Here is a 23,369-nt window from a genome sequence, read left to right as displayed (position 1 = left end):
CAGAAAAGTAAAGATCTGAATTTTAACCTAAAACTACCTTCAACAAAGAAATCCATAACCAAATTTGCCATTTTCCTCGCTTCCAACTGCTCCAAAGACTAAAAATATGGATATTGTATAAGGCAACCGAAGATGCTCTACGTTTGCGAGCTGGAAGAAGAAGATGGAGAGGCCTAAGGATTCTTTCGCGGGTATTCCATTTGCTTCAACTCTTGATCACTGTGATTAAAGTTTGAGTTTGCCATTTTTTTTATTGCATGTTAATTCGTGCAGATTTTGCTTTATTGCTTGTTTCTGTAGTTCAAATTATCTACTTTTGAACTGAGGTGAGAGTTGTGAAGAAATTATGGGAGGGAGGGTTAGGAAAGTGGAGAAAGGGGTTCTAGGAGGAGGGAGTGGGGGTTTATTGGGCGGGAGTGACTGTGGGTCGTTAAATGTGCCGGCGGGTCCTGTGTTTTATCCGACCGAGGAGGAATTTAAGGACACTTTGAAGTATATATATAAGATCAGGCCTGAGGCTGAACCATATGGGATTTGTAAGATTGTTCCACCAGCAAGTTGGAAACCCCCATTTGCACTGGACATGGACTCGTTCACGTTTGGGACTAAAACACAGTCCATTCACCAATTGCAGGCGCGGTGTGCTCCGTGTGATCCCAAGACTTTTAGGTTAGAGTACAATCAGTTCTTGGAGGAGCATTGTGGGAAGAAGGCAAAGAAACGGATTGTGTTTGAGGGGCAGGATTTGGATTTGTGTAAGTTGTTTAATGCCGTGAAAAGATTTGGAGGATATGACAATGTTGCGAAGATGAAGAAGTGGGGGGATGTTTTCAGGTTCATTCGGCCAGGAATGAAGATTTCAGCTTGTTCGAAGCATGTCTTGGCTCAATTGTATTTGGAGCATTTGATTGACTACGAAGAGTACTATTGTCGGTTGAATAAAGGAAAAGGCAAGAGCGGAAAGCGCGGTTTGAATGGCTCGAAGAAATGTGAACCGTTGGTCGAGGCTTCAGGTTTCAAGAGAAGACGGAAGAACAAAGAAGGCGATAGGATTGAAATACAGAAAATAGAGGACAAAGAGCATGATCAGATATGTGAACAATGTAAAAGTGGATTCCATGGTGATGTCATGTTGTTGTGTGACAGATGTGATAAGGGTTGGCATACATATTGCTTATCTCCACCATTGAAGACAATTCCATCAGGAAATTGGTATTGTTTAGAGTGTTTAAATTCCGAGAAGGATAGTTTTGGTTTTGTTCCTGGCAAGCAATTTTCAATTGAATCATTCAGGCGTGTGGCTGAGCGTGTCAAGAAGAAGTGGTTTGGATCAACAGCTACTTCATGGGTGCAAGTGGAAAAGAAGTTCTGGGAAATTGTGGATGGTTCAGTTGGAGAGGTGGAAGTAATGTATGGTAGCGATTTGGATACTTCTGCATGTGGGAGTGGCTTTCCTCGCCAAATTGATCAAAGGCCTCCATCAGTGGACATTGATGTTTGGAATGAGTACTGTGGTAGCCCGTGGAACCTTAATAACCTACCTAGATTACAAGGCTCAATGCTTCGGACTGTCCACCAGAACATTGCTGGGGTTATGGTGCCCTGGCTTTATCTTGGCATGATTTTCTCAGCATTTTGCTGGCACTTCGAGGATCATTGCTTTTACTCAATGAATTATCACCACTGGTATGTAGATAATATTATTATGTAGTTCTAATTTTCTTTTTTCGTCAGTGTCCACTGTTGAGAAGAAAAGCTTTAATGCATGATTATAGAGTCATTAATATGCTGCACTGCAGAAGCTTATGCCACTAGCTTTTACAGTTATCAATTAAAAAGAAAGTTAAATCAAATGATCAAAAGAAGTTGCTTGATTGCATCACTATGTGCAGTATGAGCACAATCCTATCTCGTATATTGATTGATGATTTGAAGTGAGTTGCCTTATCTATCTATATTATCATCTGCCTCTGCAAAAATAGTATTATCACTGCAGGTCACATGCTTACAAGTGTCTATGGGAAAGAATATTTTTGTGTTCTTTCTTAGGGTTAGAGGTATTGTCTATATGCATGTGACAAATTTGTTGCAATATCAATGTAAAAAATGGTTTAAAGATTTTAAATTGGCGAGACTGTCAAGAATTTATACATTTTCTGTTGAGAATGCTTAGTGATCAGCTGATCATCTTGGTTGGTTTGGTAAATTTTATGTTTGTGCAAATTTTCCTCTACAAAGATGAAGAGACAAAACCCAATATCTTACTGTTCTGCTAGGCAGTCAACCTTCTCTTGATTGAAGGGTTTTTCACCAGAGGGTTTCTTTACTTAGACAGCAAATCACCCTCCCTCTACCCAAGAAAAGAAAAATATATAGTGAAGGAAAGAGCTGTAATGGTTTCTGATTAAACTGAAGTGCCAGTAAATTTCAAGTTGGAGTTATTAACATTATCACTTCCAATGGGATTATTATGTGCCATTATCTTTCTATGGGTGCAATGCATCACATTGTCTTGATTGGGCTGTCCAATTCTCTAAAGCTAATTAAACATCAGAGAATGCATTATGAGATTCTGCTGGCAGTTTTTTTTTCAAGCTCTACCTGTTTGATAAATGATTGTGTGAGGTTGACTCTTTACTTGTATAGTTGATTAATTGGACTGGGCTGTATGCTGGGTTTGGTGTGCGTGTCTTCCTTGGCTGCTGTCATTTCTCTATGTGGGTCTTATACTTTTCTGCTCTCACATTATTCATGCAGTGGGTTCAGTATTCTAATCTGTGTTTTTTTTTTGTACTCTTGACTGACTGACCTATTTGCTCCCTCGTTTCAGGGGAGAGCCTAAATGTTGGTACAGTGTCCCTGGTAATGAGGCTGATGCTTTTGAAAAGGTATTGTTGCTTCATTTATTACATACATACATTTTCCGGTCTTAGGAGGGACTTAGGCATGTGGCTAATTTCGGTGGTGATGTTTGAAACATACAGTATTAAACTGTGATGAAGTTTTTTAGGCATTACACAAAATCTTTTACATGTTTCTGGTCTACATTCTGGTATGGTCTCTTCAGCTGTGGGGCCAGGCCACTATGTGGTAATTAAGACTCCTCTTTAGCTATCTTATAACCGTCATGGGATTTTGCCAACAATAGTCATGTTTGGAGATGCATCGCTTCTTCAAGCAGTTTTGAAACAAGGATGCTACACACTATAATTTCTCTCCCTGTATCCAGAATGCCATTTCAATTTTATGTCCTCAAGCATTACAATGCGTCTTTTTCCAGATGCTTGTCTTCAGTGGTTGTTAGTGTTTATTACTCTTACGTGTTAGACATGTGGTAGAACTGCAGAACTGATGAATGAGTAGCCTACTTGATTGCATATTTCCGATTCCTAGGTTGTTTTCGTGTTTGAGTTTTGCTGTTGTGTAGGTAATGCGGGATAGTCTGCCCGATCTGTTTGAAGCACAACCAGACTTGTTGTTTCAGCTTGTAACTATGCTGAATCCTTCTGTTCTGATAGAAAAAGGAGTTCCAGTGTACAGTATAATTCAGGTATGTTAAAGTATTTCAGAACTCCGAAACTTGATGTTTATCTCATTGTGAGATTTTCTAAAACTAAATTTATTTGTCTTTGTAGTAATTTTATCCACCTTAGGTTCTTGGTTTCTTTTAAAAGCTTTAAAGCGTGCAGAATACCTCTGTAATTTCATTTTATTTTTGGCAGGAGCCTGGGAACTTTGTCATCACTTTTCCTCGATCTTATCATGGAGGTTTTAACCTGGGTAAGCATGAAATACTCCCCGTTCTGGCACTTCTTTTCGGCACGGAGTTTAAGAAATGGATGTTTAGTGTGTTAAGTTGATAGGTAATAAAGTAGATAATGTAAGAGAGTGAAAAAAGTAGAGAGAATAAAGTAAGAGAGAAAATGAAGTAGGAAAGAAAAGTGAGTTAATTATTACCATATATGGAAATGAATCAACTATAAAGGAACTTCCCGAAATGGAAAAATGATTCAACTATGAAGGAACAGAGAGAGTAGTTAAATTGCATTCCCTAGTAAGCTTGAAACATGAAATCTTATCACTTGTATCTCTTTGACTAGTTATTTCTTAGTTTTAGTTTAGTTCTAAGACATTGCTTTGGTGTCAGGCTTAAATTGTGCTGAGGCTGTCAATTTTGCCCCTGCTGATTGGTTACCTCATGGTGGTTTTGGAGCTGAGCTTTACCGGCTTTATCATAGAGTACCTGTTTTATCACATGAGGAACTCCTGTGTGTTGTGGCAAAGGTTTGGTATTCTTTGCTGCTTAATTTTTGTGTTGGTTACTATCCATTTGGCTTGTTTATGGGAGAAGAATGTTTTAGTAGATGCTGTCCTCCAATGTTTTACGAAATGATTTCAAATGGTTAAAAATTCATACTGCCTTCGTCCTTTAAAAATAACAACTATTTCCATTTTGGTATGACAATACACCTACTTTCAATTTGTTTGATTTTACCACGATGAAGTTTGCCAGCCACCTTTTAAGATTGACGTGTCACTTTAATGGGATGAAATGGTTTTGGCGCGCCAAAATTTGGGCTATGTGGTGTTTTTCGGAGTTTAACAATGACGTTTAGGTTGTTGTTTGTCTTTGTGTCCTGTTCTCATCCTTTTGTGTCTGTCCGTCTATCTCTACTGCCGGATTCTGGCAGCCTCAATATGACGTTCACATATCGGCCCCTCCTTGCAAACACATCTGGAAAATCTACAATCTGTTCTGGAATCTGATACCGTGCCAATCCGCACCGAGCCAACCATTCCTGACACACAACCTCATCAACAACAACCTCAACCAAACACCAACACCAAATTGCCCAACCATCAACATCGTTCAGCCAAATCCATTTCGAAACGGAAAAAAAATCCCAAATTTGGGCACTCCAAAGTTCAACAAAAAGAAACAAAAAAAGAGGAATAAGGTGAAAGGGAGGATTAGAAGACAAAGACTCGAGATGCGACAAGTTGACAACCATTACCGTACCGCCGAAGATGAACTGATGAAGAAGAATCAGAACTTGAAATGGAGGAGGACGACTGAATCTTTGAATGTGAGATTGGAAGGAAACAAAATTTCTAATGAGGACAAGGAAAACCGACACCAGAACAAACCAGGGAACTCGGGTGGCGACGTCACGCCGCCACATCAATCGGAGAATGTCGCTCTTCAGCCTTTAGACGTAGTCCCGTCGCCCAACTCGGTTTTAAACCCAACCCGAATAACCAGATTCAGCTGAACTACTCTTCCATTCCTCTGTCATCCACACCGCTACACAAGTCAGCATTGCTCCGAATTCTATCTCCTAGATGAAGAATCAGTAACCCTAATCCCTAAAAGAAATGAATCTGTAACTAAATCCTAATACACCATTATCTTTTAAAGTGTGGAACGATGTATGCAATGTCCCACATAGGCAATTTCTTGACTCCATGCCATCTTAAAATTCGGGATTTTAATTTCGTGGTAAAATCAAAACAAACTGAAAGTTCGTGTATTCTCATACTAATTACCCAATTTATATGCAATTCATTAATTTTATCGAAGATTTTGTATTTAGAGGCTAATATCCAAAGTTAAACCATGATTATAGAACACTACTTTCTAACTTTGACTATCCTTTTTTTTTATTTCCTCTTTCTAGTTGTAATGATTTCAAGTCATTATAATTTATAAGGTTGCTATATTTTATCGCAGAGTGAATTTGATAATGGAGTATCCCCTTACCTGAAAGAGGAGTTGCTTAGGATATACAACAATGAGAGAACTTGGAGGGAGCGGCTTTGGAAAAATGGCATAACTAGATCTTCTCGTATGACACCTCGAGTACAGCCTGATTATGTTGGTACAGAGGAGGTATGCAATGAGTTTTATACTTCTGTTCAGTGTATGGGTGGGCGGTGTTTACATCCCCCCCCCCCCCCCATAAATCTGCTTTTCGTCTGATTAGCATCACTGATGTTTTTCAAGGATCCGATGTGCATCATTTGCCAGCAATTATTGTACCTCTCTGCTGTTTCTTGCAACTGTAGACCATCCACATTTGTTTGCCTAGAGGTGAGACAGTCCTAGCTGCTTAAATAAGTTACTATTTCAATGTCAACTACTTCATCTTAATTGTTGAGTGGCTTGGCGTTCATCTTGATAAAGGTGGTTCTTGTTTACTTTGTTGTGTTTTATGAGTGGGTGTGAGGGTTGGGTTATATTCCTGCCTCTTTCACTGATGCAGGTAGTGGTAGGGCTACAAGGTAAAAGATTTATGTGCAATTATGTTGCAGACTGATGTGGAGAAAAAATGGAAATGTAATCAATACCCACAAAATGTTTGATCAAATGACCGCATGAATAATTTAGTGCACAAAGTGTTTGAATAGATAAGTGAATGAAAATGCATGTATCAAATAAACGACTCCTATTACGTATCTTGATTTGGAATAAAATTCTAAATGATCATTTTCAAATAAAAATGCATATTAAATATAATACTCCATCCGTCCTATAGAAATAGGCCATATTTCCTTTTTCGTCCATCCCATGGAAATAGTCCATATCCATTTATGACAATTTTTTTACTTTATCATTTATGGCCCCACCATCCATACACAATTTCAACTACTTTTTCTCCTTTTTCTCTTACTTTACCAAATTATGCATTAAAATCTGTGCCAACTGTAAAGGGCCTATTTCTATGGGACGGAGGGAGTAAGTAATTATAAATCCTAATTTGATTATTGAACCCTAGTTAATAGTTGCAAAATTTAAAAATTAATCGCAAATAGATTGAAAAAAATGAAAATATAATTAAAAAATAATAGTGGAATATCAAAATTCAGATTCCTCTTTGGAGGCCGCAGAATGCTTCCGTCCAACAATGATCTCTGAAAGATACCTCCCTCTTAACCTCAGAATGATACTTAAACAGTTTACAAAAGACTCCTACACAACTGACTTCGGAAAAAAATAAATTTCGCATCTACTTGACAAAAGATAGTAACAAATGAATTATAAAATCCCAAAGATATTGATAGACTCCCCCCATGCCAACATCTTTGATGGATGACATACATCCCTTCCACACACCTCTACGACCAATACGCCTCTCCACTTATTCCAGACATGGCATTGCGTGCTTACTGGGTTTCCGATTGTAGTCCATCACATCCCTTCTGCAACGCGTATAGATGTGCCAAGGATGATTGCTATCACAGACGATGATTGATATATGCAACAAGTCACGGTTAATTTTTCTTATATGACCATATTGAGGGTTTTCCTGATAGTTGACCACTCTGTCCATTTATATTTTGCAACATCATCTTTTTATTCGCCTTGTGTGATACGTCTTCCAACTGCCTGTTTTTTGCTGAATGCTTGCCGATCTGGTGGCTCTATGCAGTTCAGTGTCTTTATGTTGTGCTTTCAATGATATGAATCTCAAGGGCCAAAAAACTGTATTGAAACATCTAGAAATTGAAATGATGTTCTTTTCTTGCAGCACTGGGAGCACCTCTGTGAATGCAAGCCGATCAAACTTCGTCTTCAATACCGCCATACTCTGGCAGAACTGACTGGTTTGCTGCATGAAGCTGATAAGTTTTATTCGGTGGAAGCAGCTGAGGATTCACATTTGAAAAGAACTGCAAGCTCAGAAAAACAAGCAGTATTAACAAAAAAGGTTGAGATAATATTAATGATACATTGAAAGAGTAATTCTTCTATTCATTTTTTGCAAAGAGTTTCTTGTCTGAATTCCTACTAGTACAGTTACCATTTCTCAAGATGTGATCTGTCAATTTTTCTGCACAATTGCCATTGGTCATTAGTTTAAGATATAATTTGAAGACAATTCTTGCTTTGGTACCCGACCTTTTACATGTGCTCATAGTATCTACCCTTAAATGTTGTGATATGACTGCCTCCCTTCCTGCTATATTAGTAATAATGATTCTCATAAATAACGGCTCTATTATTTTAAAAGTTCATACCTTGGAGGTAGCAAGACAGTGCTCGTTGCTGTTAGCTTAATTTTATGAATAGAGCAGGTGGAATTAAATTGTACTCTGTCTGCGAAAAATAGTTTCATTTTGCTATTTTGGGATGTCCACAAAAAATAGTCCCATTTCTAAAAATGGAAAGTATTTCTCTCATACTTTACCCTCTCTCTCTCTCTTACTTAACCCACTTTTTGTCCTTCTTTTTCTTACTTTACCAATTTCTCATTAAAACCCGTGCCGAGTATCAAGTATCACATTGCACCAGCTTAGTGAAGAACCACTTTCATCTCAGTAAAGCAAACATTTTTTCGAAGATCTTCAGTTTGTGGAAGGTAGATCTGAAATCATAGAACGTCTTTGGGTTATAAGCTTCTAGGTGTTATTCACTGGTCACTGTTTAGCCACATATAGTTTCTACTATTGCATAGAACTCTGTATCCTCCTGGAAGAAACTTGTTTAAACAAGCATAGCACTCACTCCATTTGCATTAAGCGAGGATTTTTTTTTGCTTTGTCAACGTGAGATGATAATTTAATCCATGACATTCTCCATTTATAGGTCAAGGGTGGCCATGTCACACATTTGCAACTCGCTGAAGAGTGGATTTTGAGATCATGTAAGATACTCGACCATCCGTACTCTAGCCAAGCTTATGTCAGTGCTATAGAAGAAGCTGAGCAATTTCTTTGGGGGGGTTCTGAGATGGATCTTGTAAGCATTATTACTCTCCTCAGGGTCTCTGGCTTCATCTGAATTTTAGTTGTGCGTGCATCTGAAGATCCTCTAATTATCTGTCCACAGGTGCGAGAAATGCATACCAGCTTGGTTCAAGCACGAAAGTGGGCAAAATCTGTGAGAAATTGTGTTTCTAAGTTGAAGACGTGGTCCAAAAAGTCTGACTTAGAGAAGGTTCAGATGAATCATGTCAATGAGTTGCTCAAATTTGATACCCCACCTTGCAATGAACCTAGACATATTCAGTTAAAGGTTGGACTGTTCATGTATGTTATTAGTTTTCAGTATTCTGTGCATTAGGTGCTGAGCTTAATGGTTAATGTCAATATCTATGTAGGAATACAAAGAAGAAGCTGATATGCTAATTCAGGAAATTAATTCTGCCCTCGCATTATGGTCAGAATTTTCTGTAAGATAACTTCTAGACCCTCCTTTCAGTAGCTGTTGTTCTGCACAGATACTGCTGGATTTATTGTACAAGAGTTGAGCTTACACCTGTCTTTGTATTTTTCCTTGTGAACTTGTCCAGTTAGATGATTTGGAGATCTTATATATGAAGGCTGTTGACCTACCAATCCACACAATGGAAACTGAGCAACTAAATCTCAAGCTTTCTGCTGTGAAGGTATTTGTGATTTTGGGTATATTTGGTTTCTATGCCAGGGTTTATTTCAGTAAACTAGTCTGATTAAAATTACTTCAATGTACTACTCCCTTCCACCAAGAGTGTGCAACATTGAGGAAGACACAAGTTTTAATAAATTGTTAGGTAGTTATTTGGTTAGTGGAGAAGTGTCCCATCATGGGAAAATAGTGGGTTAAGATAGTGGTGACCATGGGTATTTTTTTTTTTGTAAATAATGAGTATTGTCAAGAAAATAGAAGTTGTACATTCTCTGTGGACACCTTAGAGGCAGTTTTTGCCCTCTTGGTGAAGGGAGGGAGGGTGTATCATTATTTTCAAGGACTTCCATGTTTTCTCAGTTTGAAAAGGTTCTTTCAGTTCTCTAATTTAGATTGTTGTCTACTATCTCTACTTGCTTAAGATGGTTTGGCGTAGATGCATCTCCTGTAGATGCTTGTTTTACTAATATTGGTGAATGAAACAGTGAACAATTTTATCACCACTTAATGAGAGTGTTAGGAACTTTTTTGTTTTGTTTTTAAATATAATACATGTGTAACAACTTTGTGGTCATTGCCTGTGTTAGGTTTGGGTGGACAATGTTAGAAATTGTTTCTGTCAGAAAGTTCATTCCTCAGTTCAGATGGATATGCTCTACAAGCTTCAGGCAGAGGTATACTAAAGTGTTTCCCCTCTTGCTCTCCATCCCCACCTTCCCCTATCCCCTCGTGTCTTTTTTTCCTGCATGACCGACAATTGTTTTATGTTTTTCTTTCATATAGTTGGCTGTTTATAATTTTCAGATATTAGGGAAACAACTTCAGCTTCCTGAAGCAGATAGGCTTAACGATTTGATAAGGCAAGTCGAATCTTGTCGGTCTCGGTGCATTCAGATTTTGAAAGATTTGGATTCGCTAAAGGTTGTGGTTGCAGCTTTTTAATATATTGGCCATTGATGTGGAACTCTTCGTTAAAAACTACTACCTTTTCAACAGGAAATCGAACAGTTTCTTGGTGAATGGGATGATTTTACTGTTAACGTTCCAGAGCTAGAACTTTTGAGAAATTATTACAGTGATACCATAACCTGGATGTCGCGTTTTGATCATGTTCTTATGAATGTTCAAGAACGGGAGGATCAAAGAAATTTAGTTGATGAGTTGACATGCATCCAGAAGGATGGACTGTTGCTTAAAATCCGAGGTATATTGCACTGTGACTTCCATGATTGTGTCTGCTGATTAATATTGTTTTTTCTATTCAAATTATGGGTATGTTATGTATAAATTTCTTCTTTCTTCTGACGTAGTGGATGAGTTGCCTCGTGTTGAACTTGAACTTAACAAAGCACGATGCCGTGTAAAAGCATTGGAGGTAACTTGATCCCTGTTTTGGTTTAAGATGTGTATTCGCCATCCTGCTCCTGGCCTCTTACTGTTTTAAGTCTTGGTTTTTTTGGTAAATGTGTGCTTCTTCGGTCACATGGAGCACATGTCCACTTTGATTTCTAAATGATGTTGCTAGGTATTAATTGGTAACATCACCAGTTAAGCCACTGTGCTCTATTTGTCTTGGATTTTGGGTGTGAAGATATTGTGTGTACTCTAAGTCGCTTATATACAATTGATAGATAGCATATCTAAAAGCATCATCAACTTCAATACAGGCACTTCATGGTGAAATGTCCATGGATTTTGTTCAACAACTGATGTCGGAGGCAACAATGTATGCTACATTTTGTAATTTGTTTGTTTTAATTTCTTATCAGCTTATATATAATTAATTTATAAGTGAAGTCTGAACTGCATATCTTGTCAGACTGCAGATTGAGAAAGAGAAGATCTTTGTTGATATGTCGCAAAGACTTGCTGGTGCTGTTTGCTGGGAAGAAAAAGCACAAGAGCTTTTTGCAACCAAGGCACCTATGTCTGAGTTTGATGATATTTTGAGGTTGTACTATAAATGTTATTTTGAACTCCTAGCTGTTGAACTGATGTGAGAGTGGCCCTTGTTAATGAAATATTTAAATACAATATTTTCAGGGCCTCTGAGGAGATTGGCATCATCCCACCATCTCTTCCTGAAGTCAAACTTGCATTGTCAACAGCTAAGCAGTGGTTATCGAAGTGCAAACCATTCCTACTTCAGGGCTCATCCAGTTTCCCCGTCTCAGATTCTTGTCTCCAAGTTGGTGTATTGAAGGTTAATCCCCTTGACGTTGATATTAAGTTTGCAGTTATTGTTCTCTACTGACGAATCTCACTGATGGTTTATAATTATGTAGGAGTTGGTGTTGGAATCAGAAGACTTGAAGGTATACCTTGAAGAATGTTCACTGCTTGAAAAAGTTTTGAAGAAGGTCAGTGAGTGGGAACAGGAGGCCAGCTCTTTACTACAAGATGCAGAGAACTTGTGGCTTGTCCACATTGTTGGTGAAGGCACTGCCAGCTCTCTTAAACCAAGACTTGAACATCATGTTCATTCAATTGAGAATGCTGTTGCAGCTGGTGTTTCCCTTGATCTTAAGCTTAACATGGTTCCTAAACTGCAAGATGCTTGTTCTATGCTCAAGTGGTGCATTCGTATCATCTGTTTTTCTTCTGTTGTTCCTACCCACAAGGTGATCCTATTTCTTTGTCATAGTTTTCAAGATCCAAACTACACTTGGATTCTGATTAGATGTCGTTTATTTCTTGCAATCTTTTATTGAGCTTCTATCCAACTTGCCTGCTTCAAAAATGTTAACTTGCTTTCTTTCAATTCAAGACAATAAGCAGCCAGTGTAATTTCAAAGCTGTCTGTCTCTATTCTTCATTACATTTATTAACACCAAATATTTGCATTTAGAACTGGGTTATGATATTCTTCTGTCTTCTAACTGGGGAAATTTCTCTTAATTCTATTTTTGTTACCTATCTCTACATCTTTGCATTAATATTTCTTTTGGTTTCTGAGGTCAAATTTCTTTTGTCATTGTCTTAAATTACTATGGTGTTTAGCATTTACCTTCTTCGAAGAAATTGTGTCCCTCCTGCGTCTATCATAAGCATCCTTAAGTGGGAAATCTTCTTTTTATCCATGATTCGCTTCCTTTCTAATCATGTGTGATGCATCTAGAAGGCATGCTACTTTTTATAGTGACATGTTCTATGCCTTGGATTATTTGTTTCATGAAATGTCTGAATACCTTAAGTTGATTTTAAACATTTTTTCTTTGTTTTGTGGTTTGTCATTTTAATCCAACCAAAGTAATGCATGAGGGGAAATAAAGTGCACTCATATTAATTTATTGTTAGTCATACCTATCTTGTAGAAGATTGGAAAATATTTTCATATTGTTGGATATCTATTAATTTTTCTGTTTAATAGCTTTATGGTTTGCAGATCGTCTAATGGTCCAATTCTTTTGTTTTAGGAAGTCGAGATGATGTTGGATGATGCTGACAATCTTCCTGGAACTTATAAATCCAGTGCTTTGTGGATTTCATTGTTTGATGGCTTACAATGGCTGAGGAAGTCCATTCACATTCTTGACCCTAACAATCACTGGCAGTTTGAAGTCAGCGACGTTAAAAAACATATTCTTCTGTCAGAGGTCTCTATGATTGTATATTCTACCATTCATTCATGGAAAGTAGATAGCGCCAGATCTGCTCTTTTATTCATCTAACTTTTTTTAAGTTGCAGGATTTGCACATTTCGTTTCCATTGATTGTTGGTTGTCTACGGGATGCAGTTCAGAATCACAAGTAAGTTATTTCTATTACAGCATTATACAAGGTGTCTTAGTTCCATCTGCTGCAGTTCTTGGCTGTAAAATACTCCCTCTGTCCCTTTGTAGCTGAGTCGTATTACTTTTTGGGTTGTCCCACTGTAGCCGAGTCATTTCCTTTGTTGGCAAAAAGTACTTTACTCTCTCTTACTTTACACTCTCTTCATCTCTCTACCTTTTTCCTTTCTACTTTATTCTCCTTTTACTTAACTCATTTAAAACAATTTTTCTTAAATCCCGTGCCGAAAAGAAATGCCTCTACTATAGAGGGACGGAGGGAGTATTATTTTAAGATCCACTAATATACTGAGCAAATTTATATATTCGAGTCATACTTTTAATGCTATTTAGTAATAGTTTCTATATTTGTATAGTTTGTGGTTGAAGCAAGTTCTCCTCTTTCTTGGACTCAGTCTTGGAGACCGCTCATGGGATTTATTGCTGCAGCTCAAAGTAAGAAAGTCAATTTACATTTTGGTCTAGATTTTTGGCCGTATATTTGAGGATAATTAGCATCTAACATGGAATTTCCCTTACAGCCATTTCATGCTGTATGTTGTTTAAGCCATGTCTGTGAATTGACCTTGTTGAGTGTCTCTCTCACTTGAAGTGTTGGGCCACATACCAGTTTGACTAGAACGTGTTTCTTGGATTGTGTACTCAACGAGAATGACCTACAAGAAGGTTGTTCTTAGAAACACTATGAAATTACCTTAAAGAAATGGCTACTGAGTCAGATATTTAAAATAATTAAGTAAAATAATGCGAGATTAATCTTAACGGGGCTTCAGTAGGATGAAGGGGAGGATGCTTTAAATTGGTATTTATTTGTCTTCGCATGTTTGTTGTACTTTTAAATTGGTATTTATTTGTCTCCGCATGTTTGTTGCACCATTTATTCTTGACATAATGAACAATAATGTTCGTAAAAATGGTTTGGAAAGTAGATATTGTTAGTTTTATTTACATTAAGCACTCATTGTGATAAATCTTGCACAAAGAGAAGACCCAACACAAGAGATCTTGCCACTATAATGTTAAGTTTGTTGCTCGAGTTAGTCTTTTTACATAAACTTTAATATGTATGCATATCAGTTCGTATCCTTTCCAGTGATGGGTATAATTGTAGCTTTTTTTGTTATAGAAAGGAAGCATAATAAAAAGTTGATGTATTCATGGATCATGAATGGTTGTTGTTAAGCCTTTTCCTTTGTCTAATTCAAATGGTAACCTAAAATGTTAAGTATGTCGTTGAAATTAGGCTCTTGATGTGCTTAGAATTCCTTGGAACTGTCCATGTCTTAATGGAAGTTGCTAGCCTAGTTTAAAGGGCATGCTTATTATGGTTCTTGTTTCATATCATAGTTCTTGTTTATTGCACTTGTTGCCTGCAATCAAGATATTGAATATCTGTGACTGCATAAAATTATTGAGAAAAGTAGATCTGTTGCTTTGCTCTAAAGATTATGTCGGTGGTGTAGGAAGAATAATGCTATATAAGAGTTTAGTTCTTTGAATGACTGATTATGGAAACATCGACTCTTTTGTATACAAGTCCATTCCTTGATGGGTCCTTTCACAGTTACACCTTTCTTTCTTAGTGGTTGTGTTGTTCACTTGTTCTTACCATCTGTACTGCTTTACCTAATGACCAAATGGTCAATGTACATTGTTTCATGGAAAGAGAACATAAAATTGTTCTTATTTTGCATTTAGATGTCATATTGTGTTTACTGGATTTTATGGTTATTGAAATGGCAATTTTAACATCTAGGAACATGGAACTCTCAATGCATTCAATTGTGTTGAACTACAGAAGGTTCTGCTTGAGTTTGAAAAAGCTCAGAAGTGGAAAGAGCGTTGTGTCGAGCTAGTTAAGCCTTCAATTGGGGAGGAAAATCCACCACTTAATATTCTTACACAGGTTATTGAGACTGGTCCTATTATGAATCCAGTTAAATGATGTGTGGTGGTTATCGTCTAATTCTGAAGGAATTACTTTTTCTGTTTCAGTTAAAGAATGCTCTTGAGAGATCTCTTGAAATATTTAACTATCACGAGACCGGAGAATCAATAAATTTATGCTTATGCTGCATCAAAGCTACTGAGGATCTTGACCTTTTGACTTGTTCTATTTGCAAGGACAGGTCAGTTTTCTAGGCACATCATTTTCATGTCCACCTGTGCTAAAATTTTCAAATAGATGCATAGCATTTTGGCAGGCAGCAATGATCCATTATATTACTCTCTCTCTTCAACTTATATTATACTTCCCGTGGAAACTACTCTCTTCAACTTTCTTAATCAGCAATTACTACCTGCTTATTTAATATCTATTGTGCAGTTTCCACGTGCAATGTACAAATACATTGTTGGAGGATGCTGTTTCATTTGTTTGCCAATACTGCGACTTTGTGAATAGTGCTAAAATTCCTCATGGTGGATGTAGCATGCTGGTTTGTGATTGACTAATAATTTACTTCTCTTTGGAGTTAATGCATGGAAATTTAATGTTATAATTTCATCTCTCCTTGTGTAGAGATCTGGAAAGAAGCCAATAGCATTGAATGGGCTTAAAGTTCTTCTATGTGATGCCAACGATCTTTGTCTGCGGTAACCCACCTTATTTCTTGCAATTTTTGGATTTGTTTGCTATTGATATTTGTGCACTTATGTTGGTCGGCAGATTTTCCATTGCTCAAGATTTATAAGCTTAGAAATTAGAGCAAATAACATGATTGCCTCAAGATGATATTAGCCGTGGGGTGTATACTGTTTATGTGCATATGTTCATGTATCTCGAATTGGTTGAATCAGTCTCCACTTTGGTTTTGTACATGCTACATGTGCTTCTTCTTTCCATCAGCTATAGGTATCGACCTATCGTTGATGTTCAAAAATGTATCTGTGTATGAGATTGTGTCCCCTCACATGAAGTTAAATCATTTAGTTCAGTGAATACTAGCATTATTATTCCATAATGAATCTGATATGTGTTATTTTGCACAGGACGGAAGAATGGGAGATATTGGACCAAATTGTTGCGAAAGCGCATGATTCCAATGCACGCGCTATGGAAATCGTAAATTCCGCATTATCCTACACCAGCCAAGATCTTGATGTTGTCAAACAAAAGTTGTGTATTGCTTTGAAGGTATGAGGGGATGTAATCTGGTATATTGGCACCGCCATCTTTTGAGTCTTCATTTAGTTTACTAAAAAAGATATGATTTTTTTTCAGGCAACAAATGTTTCAGGCATTTCCGATGATGAAGCAGATCTCAAATTTGAGTTGGCATTGGCTAGAAATTCATGGAAAATCAGAGCAGATAAATTTTTACGAAGCTCAGAAAAGCCCTCTCTTAAACAGATCCAGCATCATCTGCATGAAGTACTGTGTTTTTCATCCAGTATTTTATTTTGGTTCGAGTTTATTCATATAATGAAATCATTTCGTTCGTATGATTATATTCTGTTGCTGCAATGTTTCAGGGACTGGTTATGAAGATCCCTCCAGAAGATTACTTCACTGAAAAATTAACAGAAATCAGGGATTTGGGCTCGCGATGGGCAGATACAGCCAAGCAGGTCATAATTTCATACATCATACATAGAGAGAGTGCTTCTATCCTGCCACATATGATCATCCTTCTAATTCTCTATCCCTTAAGATACAAACAGGTCTCGGCGGATGGTGGGGTACTTGGATTGGATCGAGTGTTTGCTCTTATTTACGAGGGTGAAAGTTTGCCGGTATCCTGTGAAAAGGAACTAAAGGTAAATGACCGTGAAATTCTCATGGCCAATTGCCCTTTACAGTACTGTTATCCTGAGCTTGTTGCTGCTGCAGTTGCTGAAGGATCGGAGCATGCTTTACTGCATTTGTCGGAGACCATCCGGCCAGAGAGCTATGATCGCTTGTGACAAATGTGACGAGTGGTATCACTTTGACTGCGTAAAAATCTCGTCAGCCCCAAAGTTTTACATATGTCCAGCATGCAATCCTTGTCCGGGTGAAGATACGCCTCCATCAGTGGCAGCTGCACAGGACAGGCAAGTAGTTATTGTGCTTTACAATGGATTTTCCTATCGTTTCTAGAAAAATATGATGTATGATGAAGGGTGATTTATGAGAACAATGTACACAGTAGGAATTCATAGCATACTAATATGCATCATGCTTTATCAAAATGTGTGTTAAGTAGCCATTTGATAAACACAAATGTGGATGAAAGTTGAAGCTGAGTTCGAGCTCTCGATCAATTTACTTGATAAATGATGGATGGGATTTCATATTTTGTGGTCGTTATATTTGATTTGCAGGTGCAGTGCTGAAGAGCCTCATACACCGTTGAGGAGGTCCGAACTGAGGAGGAACTCATCGAAGAAGATAGGTGCGGAGATGGAGATAGAGATGGAGATGGAGATGGAGATGAATAAGAAGGAGATGGATTATAGCAAATTTGAGACATTGTTATGGAAACAGAGAAAGCCTTTTAGAAGGGCAGCTCGAAAACGTTCTCAACTTGAGAGTTTATCTCCCTTTTTCTACGTACAAGATAAGTGATTATTATTGTAGTTGTAGTCTTGTAGTTGTAGACATGTATTATTCATCAATTTATTCAATTGATTTCCCCCTCTCTTTCTGTGTTAACATCATTTAAATCCTATACTTAACATCCCAGTCATGAGAGAGTTTTTAAAAAAATTGGTTAATTTACTCACCGACTATTACTAAATTTTCGATTTTCCATAATCCTTAGAATTAGTGTAAATATATAGGAGGTGATCAATTGGTAACTAATTAGCAATCTCAAACTATGACTAAATCTTAGTTATATGGATAATATTTTTAATTAAGAAAATTAATAAATAAAATTAGAGGGTATTAATATCAATTTTCTTTCATTAATATCATCTTAAAACTTTAAATTTATATAACTCTCTAGATTTAAATTATTTTTTCGCAAAAAATATATCAAATTAAAGATAATTTTAAAAGGATTCCAACGAGATCTCGATTGCATATGTTTCGATGATGTTCGGATGATGAAATTTGATATTTTTTATTTTAGTTTTCGTAAATGTTGATAACCAGATTTTTATCAACAAATACATAAAAAAATCTCAATAAAACCATGTAAAAATCTCAATAAATATGTGTTGATATTTTCTTGTACTAGTGTTGATATTCTTACGTCATATTATTGATATTTGTAATACACTATGTTAATATAAAAAAAACATTCACGAAAATTATCATATGATAACATAATGACGATATTACCCTTTTGTTGATATTTTATCTACTATTTCTTGAGATTCGTAAAATTTAATCTCATCCACTCATTTTAAAATCTAAGGATTAAGATTTGATCTTGATTTTGAATTAGGGTGCCATAAGCATTAGAATATGACCCTAAATACACATACTTAAATGTATTTTGGAATTTCTCATTAACAGACTTTTAGTTGAATTTTAATTGTAAATTCTAATCAAAACAGTCACTTTAATTATTGGACTCACCAAGTCATCTTTAAAGAATGTCACCTTACCAATTGTTGGCGTCAAAGAAATTTCAGTTCACGTTTCGTCTGTATTAGTTGTTGATAATGTTGCTTTGTTCTTGAGGTGTACATCATCGACCTCGTATTTTTTAAACTATAAACAACTTATTTCAATGCACGATGTTATAAAATGTATAAACTAAGGTGGCAGTTGTCACGAGTAATAATTATAAGATTATCCATCTAGGATTAAGTTATGCGATTACTTTTGTTGGAGGGGGGAGGCTATGACTAATTGTCATAAGATTATCCATCTAGGATTAAGTTGAGGGGGTCAATCTTATGAACCAAACATGATACATATTTATTTATGAGATTTAGTCTTGCCAACCGAACACCCCCTAAAAATGCTACTCATATCAACCTCGATTGTATTTAATGTGAATATAGTGATAGGGTCCTCGAGCAATCTAAATCACGCCCAAGATATCTCTCTTAATCTCCAACGTATCTTTTAATTGTATTTGATTTTGCATATCTTTTATAAATTTTTTTATTTATTTATCTTGCTTGCTTAGCAAAATATGTTTAGGGTTTAGAATTCTATAAATTATACTCCCTTCGTCCCATTAAATATGCAACATTTAGAAATCGACACAGATTTTTATGTAGTGTTGTTTTGTGAGTTAATGAAGAGAGAGTAAAGTAATAGAGATGAAAAGGTAGAGATAGAGATATTTTCATTTTAAGAAACGTTTCATTTTCAATGGGACAAACTAAAAAGGAAAACATTTCATTTCTAATGGGCCAGAGAGAGTAGAATTCTCTAGTATTTTGATTCATGAGAAATAATAAACAAATTATTCTCATTCTTGGTTTTGGTGGAAATGCCCTAACTACTCAACTAGGGTTCTATCATATATGTTGCTGAATTTGAGAAACACAATCGAAAGCCAATGATGAATGCAAAAGGAAACTGTGTTACTTTGCACTAGAAAACGAAATCCAATCTTGGATTGATTACAGTAGCTTGAAGCAATCTATATGGAAGAAGATGGAAAAATGAAAGAGGAAAAAATGTTTCAACTGCTAACAGAATCAGCTAAACATACATTTTATACCCTAACTAGATCCAACGGCTAATTGAATCTGACGGCTGAGATTTAATCTAAACTAAACAACCAGATTCCTGAAGCTCTGGAGCTGCACATCTCATTTCTACCTCTTTAGACTTGAGTTTTTCCATCTACTTTGATCATAACTCAGCAACTAGTATGCAATATTCACAATATAGTTTGTGGGTCGTGTTAAAATGAATACACTCCTTAAATGTTTAACTAAAACCACGTATTGATAGTTAAATCTGCAATTTTGTTGGCCCAGGTTAAATCTGTTCAAAATGAATTTGAATTTGCGTATATAGATTCATGCTGAATTTGCATACATATTCTTCATTCTGAAAAATATACTGTACTAAATATCCACGAATTCCTTTTTCAATGAATATAGATTCATTTTGAATATTTTACAGACTCGCGTTAAACTATTTATAAATTCATACTGTTATGCTACGTATGCATATATTCTTTAAAAACATGGAAGTCACGTGTCTATTGTGTAGACGTTAGATTTTAAAATCTTGAGGTTCAAATTCGGCCATAGTTAGCATATAATATGTGGTTATTATTTAAATAATATCCCTATTGTTTGTAAAATATTCAAATTCATGTAAGCATTTATTCAACAAAGAGAGCATTGATGTTTTCATAAAAAGAGTTCCTACTTAAATATCTTGTGTGACAATTTCAAGCATTAGCGATGGAAGGCCCTCCAAAAAGGTCCTTCTTTTGTTTTTCTACATCAACATTTTATATAAGGGTCTATTTTCCTATAATGGAAGTGTTTATCTCAGGACCTATTTCACTTTCTATTTTATTTCCACGTTATCACTATTTTGCTTTAATTTTTTCACACTTCTATATTTAATATGTTATTAAATTAAATAAATTAAAATACAAAAATATATACGCAAATCTAAATGGTATTACAATATTAGAAAAAAAAAATACAACGAGTTGCAAATTTAAAATGAGAGAAGATAAAGATGTTGGTGTGAGATATGGAAACAATGGAATGGGTAATTATAGTAAAAAATATGGAATAAAAAATATAAATGATCGGCCTTATCCCCGCAATGGGTGGCCGATCATCGGCCAAGGCCGTTCCAACGGCCATATGGGAGGGGCCTTTGATCAGCTCATTCCTCGCAATAGAGGGCCGATCGCAAGGCCTCTCGATCGGCCCTTCCATTGGTAATGATCTAACACCTCAAAACTTTTAAATTTTGAAATATATAAGTTTTAAAAAAATAATTTATACTATCTTCGTCCCTTAATATGGAAATTATTTTCATTTGGGTCGTCCCTTAAAAAATAGAAACTTTCTAAACTTTCTATTTTAGAACGTGGACCCCACAATCCACTAACACTACTTCTAATATTTTTTCTCTTTATCTCTCTTATTTCCAATTTTTCTCTATTACTTTACCATTGTTGTATTAAAACTCATGTCGTTTTAAAAGATTCTATTTTCCAAGGATAGAGCTAGTAATATGAAAGTATAAGAAATAATTTAATTGAAGAAAAATGTGGAGAATTTTCTAATAGTGTTATCAGTGGCGGAGCCATGGTGGGGCCAGGGGGCCCCTTGGGCCCTCACCCATTCGACTTATTAGTATATATAATATATGTATAAAAAAAATAATAATTGAGTTAGTAGCTGAGTTGGTTTGAATTACAGGTGCTGAGGTGCATCATTTCAACTAATCTGGGTCTGAATCCCAGTTCTAGCATTTTTTTATTTTATTAATTTTATGCATTTTTGGTAATTTCTCTAGGAATTGTTTGCTACCATAATCTTATAGCTAATAATTTTAGTTTATACCATAAAGAACTTTTCATGTTAATTTTCTCTAGTAATTTTTAATCTTATACGTAGCTATTAATTTCGTATATTTTTTTTTAATTACAATTAAATGATTTTCATTCTTTAACAATATAAATTACCCCTATCTCTTTAATTCCATGAATATATAAATATTTTACATAATATTATTTAGAAATCAGTTTTAATCATATCATTTTTATTTTAAAAATCTAGAATAGAAGAAAATTATTCATTAATTCCATAAAATACATAGATATATTATTAGTAAAATCAATTTGAATAGCACTCTTTATTATAAAAATCTGTTTTTTAATATTTTTTTTTTCGATGTTGTTACTAACTTACTATATTTCTAAATTTTATTACTCTTGCTCTAATTCTTTATCTCATTATCCATGTCTCGTACATAGTACCAGTGTATTACTTTCAGCAATTGGAAGTGATGGGAACAACCAAATGTTCCCAATAGCATGGGCGGTTGTTCAAGTGGAAAACGAAGTTAACTGGAAATGGTTCATAGGTATAATGGCTCAAGAGTTGAATCTTGGAGAAGGTGTTGGAATCACCATCATTAGTGACCAACAAAAGGTATGTACTGTTTTTTTTAGGTATGTACTGTTTTTTTTTTATTGATTAATCTAATTTATTGATGTAGTTACTGATTTCTATTATAATTATAGGGGCTGGAGAATGCAGTTAAGGCTTTTATTCCTATGGCCGAGCATAGAAATTGTGCAAGGCATGTTTATAGCAATTGGAAGAAGACACACAAGGGCTCAAAAGGCCCAGAACTAAAGAGCATTTTCTGGAAAATTGTAAGGAGTACTTACATGGAACAATACAATGAGGCATGCCAAGAACTTGAACAGGAAGATGTTGAAGCTTATATTCATTTGATGGAAAGAAACATCACAAGATTTTGTAAGGCTTTTATTACTCCTATGCAGAGTTGTGATTCCATCTTGAATAATATGTGTGAAAGCTTTAACAAGTATGTCTTGATTCCAAGAGGTAAACATCTCATACACATGTTAGAAGACATTAGAACTTCACTCATGAAGATGCATTATGAGAAATTGAATGAGGCACGTGTGAAAACTGATGTCTTGTGTCCTAGAATCAGGAAAAAAGTAGAGAAGTTGAGGTATAATAGTCGATATTGTGTTACTATGCCTGCATTGGGTGGTAAGTTTGAAGTGAGCTTAAATGAAAATAGGTTTGTGGTAACACCAGCCTCAAGGTCTTGTGAGTGTAGAGTTTGGGATATTACTGGAATCCCTTGTGTGCATGCATGTTCAGTAATTAATTTCTTGAACGAAAAGGTTGAGTCTTATGTGAGTGACTACTTCACTGTGGAGAAGTACAAAATGGCTTATGCATATGGCATTCCACCTTTGAATGGTGACAAGATGTGGGGTGTAGCACAAGGCTACCGTATCATGCCACCTCATGTGAAGAAGATGCCGGGTCGACCAAAAAAAATGAGGAAAAAAGACCCAATGGAAATTGATCCAAAGAGACCACACAAGCTTCGCAAAATATGTGTTATGACCTGTCAAAAATGCCTTCAACAAGGGCACAACAGTAGATCATGCAAAAACGATCTTGTTCCAAAGCCAACTAAAGAGAAGGTTAGTTTATTGATGTATGGATCAGTTTGTTCATAGAGCAGTTTGTGTTATGAACTTGAGTTTGATTTTAATATATTCATATTGCTTCTTATTAGGGAAAGAGAGGACGGCCTCGAAAAGTTC

The 23,369-nt window shown here is 35.9% G+C and overlaps 1 protein-coding gene across 3 annotated transcripts; it reads left to right on the top strand.

Moving 5' to 3' along the window:
* Positions 1-17,801, top strand: LOC125219749 (lysine-specific demethylase rbr-2). 3 transcript variants are annotated; one of them, XM_048121796.1, is made up of 35 exons: positions 1-191; positions 274-1,212; positions 1,294-1,686; positions 2,831-2,888; positions 3,428-3,550; positions 3,723-3,780; positions 4,148-4,284; positions 5,732-5,890; positions 6,005-6,091; positions 7,530-7,709; positions 8,588-8,740; positions 8,831-9,016; positions 9,102-9,173; positions 9,294-9,389; positions 9,976-10,062; positions 10,193-10,309; positions 10,385-10,592; positions 10,699-10,763; positions 11,056-11,114; positions 11,208-11,339; positions 11,432-11,591; positions 11,674-12,009; positions 12,805-12,984; positions 13,077-13,138; positions 13,536-13,614; positions 14,936-15,085; positions 15,175-15,308; positions 15,506-15,617; positions 15,701-15,774; positions 16,171-16,315; positions 16,403-16,552; positions 16,654-16,749; positions 16,843-16,938; positions 17,012-17,214; positions 17,485-17,801. In XM_048121796.1, the coding sequence occupies exons 2-35, from the start codon at positions 347-349 to the stop codon at positions 17,726-17,728; spliced, it is 5,457 nt and encodes a 1,818-aa protein (XP_047977753.1). In that variant the 5' UTR covers positions 1-191; positions 274-346; the 3' UTR covers positions 17,729-17,801. The 3 variants fall into 3 exon arrangements, with proteins under 3 accessions (XP_047977753.1, XP_047977752.1, XP_047977751.1); XM_048121795.1 differs by having other exon boundaries at positions 301-1,686; XM_048121794.1 differs by having other exon boundaries at positions 274-1,686.
* The last annotated feature ends 5,568 nt before the right edge of the window (positions 17,802-23,369 follow it).

This window comes from Salvia hispanica, chromosome 4 (assembly GCF_023119035.1).
Source record: "Salvia hispanica cultivar TCC Black 2014 chromosome 4, UniMelb_Shisp_WGS_1.0, whole genome shotgun sequence".
In the NCBI taxonomy this organism is placed as follows: Eukaryota; Viridiplantae; Streptophyta; class Magnoliopsida; order Lamiales; family Lamiaceae; genus Salvia; species Salvia hispanica.
Note: the sequence above shows the minus strand (reverse complement) of the source record. Positions and strands in the feature narration are given on the sequence as shown.

Excerpts from the sequence above, each read along its gene's own strand:
- LOC125219749 (XM_048121795.1), top strand. The coding sequence starts at position 347 with ATGGGAGGGAGGGTTAGGAAAGTGGAGAAAGGGGTTCTAGGAGGAGGG. Across the intron at positions 4,285-5,731 it reads TCCTGTGTGTTGTGGCAAAG|AGTGAATTTGATAATGGAGT; the intron begins GTTTGGTATTCT and ends ATTTTATCGCAG. Across the intron at positions 6,092-7,529 it reads CCACATTTGTTTGCCTAGAG|CACTGGGAGCACCTCTGTGA; the intron begins GTGAGACAGTCC and ends CTTTTCTTGCAG.